A 7,022-nucleotide genomic window follows, 5' to 3' on the forward strand; every position below is an offset into this window, starting at 1 on the left:
TGGCGCGCCTCCACAGTCTCTTCCCACGGACGGCGATCCATTCCGGCCTGGATTTCCTCCCAAGTCCAGGACCCCTTCCCGTCCAAGATCTCCTCCCAAGTCCAGGCTGTCTGCTCCTGGACACGCTGCTTGGTCCTTCTTTGGTGGGATCTTCTGTCACGACCGTCGTAATGAGTGGACCAAGGCGCAGCGTGAAATGCGTACATCTTTTATTGAGTACTATAAACAATAACAAAACAACAAAACGAAACGTGAAGTCCTCGGTCATAAACACAAACCTACACGGAACAAGATCCCACAAATATCAAGTGCACAACAGGCTGCCTAAGTATGGTTCCAAATCAGAGACAATAAGACACAGCTGCCTCCGATTGGGAACCACCCCGGCCAACACAGAAACACACAATCTAGAAAAGAACACATAGAAAACAAAACATAGACACTACACATAGAAACTAACACCCTGGCTCAACATATAAGAGTCCCCAGAGCCAGGGCGTGACAACTATAAAAAGCATCTAGACATTATCTCCCATTTCTTTTAGACTAACATTTGGTTTTCAATAGTGGAGATGTGTATAAACCTTGCTGTCTGTCTCTCTGACATTTGCAACATCGCTTCAATATTAAAATTCATTCTCCAGCTGTCCCATAGTAATGAACGTGTAGGGGTCAGGAGAAGACATACAGGCAGGCAGCTTTTCTCAGCCAGTCGAAATCATGAATCAGCATCATTTTATGGGTATAAACAAAGAAATGTCAATAGAAAACAGGTATAACGAAACAAAATGCACCTAGTTTGCAGACTTTCCAGCTTCAGTTTGAAGTGATTGTGTTAGCTGAAGTGATTGTGTTAGCTGAAGTGATTGTGTTAGCTGAAGTGATTGTGTTAGCTGACGAGAGAGCACATTTTCTATGCCAGGTGAAATCGCGCATCATTCACTCGTTCTTATGAATGTATCCAAAATAAATGTCACGAGAAAACAGCTTAAACAAATGCAAATGCAGCTACTTTGTTGTTATTCTGGCTGCACTGTTTGACGTGACTGTAAATTAGCCATAGTTGGCTAGCTAGCAAGCAAGGGATAAGAACGTTGCCAGCCAGTATGGCAATAGAACATATAGAACAAATGACTGGGTCGGGCCCATAGATACAGAACAAAAATACTTAAAGACTGGGTCGCATCTCTGGCTACCGAACCGACAGAACAAACGACCAGCCGGCTTGAGTAGCAACCCTAGATTTGTGTCAGGACTATATCTCTTGGAAGGATGAAATGTTATGAATAAATTCATAAAAATAACATTTTTAAGGAAAATATTTCAATCGTTATTTGAATATGTTGGTAACCCGGTGCATAAAAGTGATAATGTTCTCGAAGCCGGTGTTTGGAGGATATATTGGCACGGTTTGCCAATATATACCAATATATCTTCCAAACACTGGCTTCTCTGGCATTATTACTTAATAATTCACTGAGTTAGTTAGAGGGTCTTTAGAGGGAGCGAGAGACATAATGACAGTTTTTGTTAAATGTCATGATTTGATTATATGATTATTCACAGCTTTATAGTCATGTCATGATTTGATAATTTGATTATCCACAGAAGTAGTGTGCACATATTCAATTTCCCAGAATCCCAGTTGCTGGGTATAAATATGTAATATGAAAGGAATATAAATTCTTAGAAATACAATACATGGTTGTATGTGCTCTGAGCTAGTCAGAATCATGGCGCTGTGAGGGAGACCAGGCATGGGCTGGCATAGTTATTTGCAACATTTCAACTGCCTCGTTTACAATCAGCCTGACGAAGACCTTCTGGGTGAAACTTTCAATTAACTTAAAGTAACTACAGAGGAACATGTAGCATATAGCACAGTATGAGGTTATTTCTATTGGTTTCATAATTGCAATCTCTCTCTCTCTTTCTCTCTCTCTCTCTCTCTAGGTTGCCATGTTGGCGCGATGGCCCTTCCCAACGGTGGACGTCCCAGACCACCACCACTACACCCTCGGGTCCTTCATCCTCGCCGTCGGCATCACGGGCATGGTGGGAAACTTCCTCGTCATGTACGCCTTCTGCAGGTACGAGATCAATCAGTCAACAAATCAACCAACCAACCAACCAATCAATATGGGTGTTATATCACTTTCTGCCGATACTACCCTTCATAGGGTTGTTGTATAAAACATGTATGTGCCTTCATAAGAATGCTTTCATGCTTCTTTAAAGCCCTATAATGCTTTCTACAGGTGCAAGCTCTTATAAATGTCCTAATAGTGCTATAACACAGGTTTTAGGCCTTCATATGAGTGTAAAGGACACTGTATGTGTGACAAAGTGTCTAACTGTTATTCTGCCTCTGTGTATTTGTGTAGAACTAAATGAGTGTGTGTGATTGAATGAGTTGTATGTTCATACACATGCGTGTTCAGGCTATAACCACAGTACCAGCAGGGCCATACAGTGCATTCAGAAAGTATTCAGACCCCTTGACCTTTTCCACATTTTGTTAAGATACAGCCTTATTCTAAAATGGATTAAATAAAACATTTTCCTCATCAATCTACACACCATACCTCATAATGACTAAGCTAAAACAGGTTTGTATAAATTTTTGCAAGTTCATAAAAAAACAAAAACATAAATACCTTATTTAAATAAGTATTCAGACCCTTTGCAATGAGACTCGAAATTGAGCTCAGGTGCATCCTGTTTCCATTGATCATCCTTGAGATGTTTCTACAACTTGATTGGAGTACACTTGTGGTAAATTCAATTGATTGGACATGATTTGGAAAGGCACACACCTGTCTATATAAGGTCCCACAGTTGACAGAGAAAAAACCAAGCCATGACGTCGAAGGAATTCTTCGTAGAGCTCAGAGACAGGATTGGGTCGAGGCACAGATCTGGGGAAGGGTACCAAAACATTTCTGCAGCATTGAAGGTCCTCAAGAACACAGTGGCCTCCATCATTCTTAAATGGAATAAATTTGGAACCACCAAGACTCTTCCTAGAGCTGGCCGCCCTGCCAAACTGAGCAATCGGGGGAGAAGGGCCTTGGTCACAGAGGTGACCAAGAACCCGATGGTCACTCTGAAAGAGCTCCAGAGTGACCATCTCCAGAGAACCTTCCAGAAGGACAACCATCTCTGCAGCACTCCACCAATCAGGCCTTTATGGTAGAGTGGCCAGACGGAAGCCACTCTTCAGTAAAAGGCACATGACAGCCCGCTTGGAGTTTGCCAAAAGGCACCTAAAGGACTCTCAGACCATGAGAAACAAGATTCTCTGGTCTGATGAAACCAAGATTGAACACTTTGGCCTAAATGCCAAGTGTCTCGTCTGGAGGAACCTGGCACCATCCCTACGGCGTAGCATGGTGGTGGCAGCATCATGCTGTGGGGATGTTTTTCAGCGGCAGGGACTGAGAGACTAGTCAGGATCGAGGCAAAGATGAACGGAGCAAAGTACAGAGAGATCCTTGATAAAAACCTGCTCCAGAGTGCTCAGGTCCTCAGACTGGGGCGAAGGTTCACCTCCCAACAGGACAACGACCTTAAGCACACAGCCAAGACAACGCAGGAGTGGCTTCGGGACAAGTCTCTGAATGTCCTTGAGTGGCCCAGCCAGAGCCCGGACTTGAACCCGATCGAACATCTCTGGAGAGGCCTGAAAATAGCTTTACAGCGACGCTCCGCATCGTACCTGAAAGAGTTTGAAAGGATCTGCAGAGAAGAATGGGAGAAACTCCCCAAATACAAGTGTGCCAAGCTTGTAGCGTCAAACCCAAGAAGACTCGAGGCTGTAATCGCTGCCAAAGGTTCTTCAACAAAGTAATGAGTAAATGATAAATGATATATTCAAGGTTTTTATTTTAAATATATTTGCTAAAATTTCTAAAAACCTGTTTTTGCTTTGTCATTATGGGGTATTGTGTGTAGATTAATGAGGGGGGGAAAGTATTTAATCAATTTTCAAATGAGGCTGTAACGTAACAAAATGTGGAAAAAGTCAAGGGGTCTGAATACTTTCCGAATGCACTGTAGAGGCTACTGTTAATGTAGTCATGTATCATAACTTGACACAGAAAACAAGAACAATAATGTAATTGTCCTTCCTTCCCTCTCTCTCACTGCCTCTGCCCCTCCCCCCTCTCTCTTCCACTCTCTCCATCTCCCTCTATTTCTCCTCCTCTTCCACTCTACCCTCTGCTCCCTCGCCTTCCACCTGTATCTCCCCATCCCCACTCTCTCTCTCTCCCCCCGCCCCTCCCTCCCTCTCTCTCTCTCCAGGAGTAAGAGTTTGCGTACTCCAGCCAACATGTTCATTATTAACCTGGCATTGACAGACTTCCTCATGTGTGTGACTCAGACCCCCATCTTCTTCATCAACAGCATGCACAACAGGTGGATCTTTGGAGAGAAAGGTAACCGTAGAAATGGGATTATGGAGTTATCACCTTGGGAGAGAAGGGCAAATTACTTCCTAGACATTTAATGACAACTAATGAAGTCCATCCAGTCCTGCAGCTTCGGCTGTTACTTTGTTTGGCGTCGCTCTCTCTCTCTCTCTCTCTCTCTCTCTCTCTCTCTCTCTCTATATATATATATATATATATATATACAGTGGGGAGAACAAGTATTTGATACACTGCCGATTTTGCAGGTTTTCCTACTTACAAAGCATGTAGAGGTCTGTAATTTTTATCATAGGTACACTTCAACTGTGAGAGACGGAATCTAAAACAAAAATCCAGAAAATCACAATGTATGATTTTTAAGTAATAATTTGCATTTTATTGCATGACATAAGTATTTGATCACCTACCAACCAGTAAGAATTCCGTCTCTCACAGACCTGTTAATTTTTATTTAAGAAGCCCTCCTGTTCTCCACTCATTACCTGTATTAACTGCACCTGTTTGAACTCGTTACCTGTATAAAAGACACCTGTCCACGCAAGATCTCACCTCGTGGGGCATCAATGATCATGAGGAAGGTGAGGGATCAGCCCAGAACTACACGGCAGGACCTGGTCAATGACCTGAAGAGAGCTGGGACCACAGTCTCAAAGAAAACCATTAGTAACACACTACGCCGTCATGGATTAAAATCCTGCAGCGCACGCAAGGTCCCCCTGCTCAAGCCAGCGCATGTCCAGGCCCGTCTGAAGTTTGCCAATGACCATCTGGATGATCCAGAGGAGGAATGGGAGACGGTCATGTGGTCTGATGAGACAAAAATAGAGCTTTTTGGTCTAAACTCCACTCGTCGTGTTTGGAGGAAGAAGAAGGATGAGTACAACCCCAAGAACACCATCCCAACTGTGAAGCATGGAGGTGGAAACATCATTCTTTGGGGATGCTTTTCTGCAAAGGGACAGGACGACTGCACCGTATTGAGGGGAGGATGGATGGGGCCATGTATCGCGAGATCTTGGCCAACAACCTCCTTCCCTCAGTAAGAGCATTGAAGATGGGTTGTGGCTGGGTCTTCCAGCATGACAACAACCCGAAACACACAGCCAGGGCAACTAAGGAGTGGCTCCGTAAGAAGCATCTCAAGGTCCTGGAGTAGCCTAGCCAGTCTCCAGACCTGAACCCAATAGAAAATCTTTGGAGGGAGCTGAAAGTCCGTATTGCCCAGCGACAGCCCCGAAACCTGAAGGATCTGGAGAAGGTCTGTATGGAGGAGTGGGCCAAAATCCCTGCTGCAGTGTGTGCAAACCTGGTCAAGACCTACAGGAAACGTATGATCTCTGTAATTGCAAACAAAGGTTTCTGTATCAAATATTAAGTTCTGCTTTTCTGATGTATCAAATACGTATGTCATGCAATAAAATGCAAATTAATTACTTAAAAATCATACAATGTGATTTTCTGGATTTTTTTAGATTCCGTCTCTCACAGTTGAAGTGTACCTATGATAAAAATTACAGACCTCTACATGCTTTGTAAGTAGGAAAACCTGCAAAATCGGCAGTGTATCAAATACTTGTTCTCCCCACTGTATATATATCTCTGTCTCTCTCTCTCTCTCTGTCTCTCTCTCTCTGTCTCTCTCTCTCTCTCTCTCTCTCTCTCTCTCTCTCTCTCTCTCTCTCTCTATATATATATATATATATATCTCTCTCTCTCTCTCTCTCTCTCTCTCTGTGTGTCTCTCTCTCTCTCTCTCTCTCTCTCTCTCTCTCTCTCTCTCTCTCTCTCTCTCTCTCTCTCTTCTCTCTCTCTCTCTCTCTCTCTCTCTCTCTCTCTGTCTCTGTCTCTGTCTCTCTCTCTCTCTCTCTCTCTCTCTGGGGATGACAGTGTATTGATGCTAAATAATTGGCCTCCCCACTCATCCTCCTTTTAGAGGAGAAGAGCCCTTTTGAACACACACACACTGTGTTTAGAATGAAGCTTATCAAAGGAACACAGATCAATACACATGAACACACACTTATGCTAAAATACAACAACTTCAGTGTTTCTGAGCAGTATATTCAATTCATTCATTAGTTTCACCCTTCTGTAAGTGTTTCATATATGAGTCTCTTACAGAAGACACTCTAATCATTAGGAAGGAGAGGACATACACCATCTCACTCAGCAGTGAACAAACAAACACACACACACACGCATTGCTGTGCTGACAAATTGTTGTGATTACAAGGCTGTTTGTCTGTTTGTGTGTCTCTGTGTGTCTCTCTGTGTGTGTTGTGTGTGTCTCTCTGTGTGTGTGTGTGTGTGTTTGTGCTGTTCTCATGACTGATGTGTGTGTAGTAGACAGCAGGTCACCTTGTAAACACAGAGAAGGACAGGCGAGGGACTGATGATAAATACCTACAGTAGTGATTCTATCACCATTCCATAGGCACTGATCTAGAATCAGATTACCCTCCCCACATCCTAACCTTCTAACTACAGTATACTGTATAGAGATGACCTTTATATATAGCTTTGTTTGTATTAGGGGAAAAGGCAAAACTGACCTCAGATCTACATTTATCATACTCTCTGATCATGCTC

At 43.3% G+C, this 7,022-nt stretch overlaps 1 protein-coding gene across 1 annotated transcript in view; it reads left to right on the forward strand.

Annotated features, from left to right (window-relative positions):
* The window catches only part of LOC311132813 (melanopsin-A-like), a gene marked incomplete at both ends in the record, with an annotated part of 39,849 nt that overhangs the window by 21,280 nt on the left and 11,547 nt on the right, over positions 1–7,022 (forward strand). The window contains 2 exons of the mRNA XM_084166156.1: positions 1,954–2,090; positions 4,306–4,439. Of these exons, the coding sequence (XP_084022282.1) occupies positions 1,954–2,090; positions 4,306–4,439 (271 nt within the window). The remainder of the gene's footprint in view (positions 1–1,953; positions 2,091–4,305; positions 4,440–7,022) is intronic.

Source organism: Coregonus lavaretus, assembly GCF_964263955.1.
Source record: "Coregonus lavaretus genome assembly, chromosome: 1".
Taxonomy (NCBI): domain Eukaryota; kingdom Metazoa; phylum Chordata; class Actinopteri; order Salmoniformes; family Salmonidae; genus Coregonus; species Coregonus lavaretus.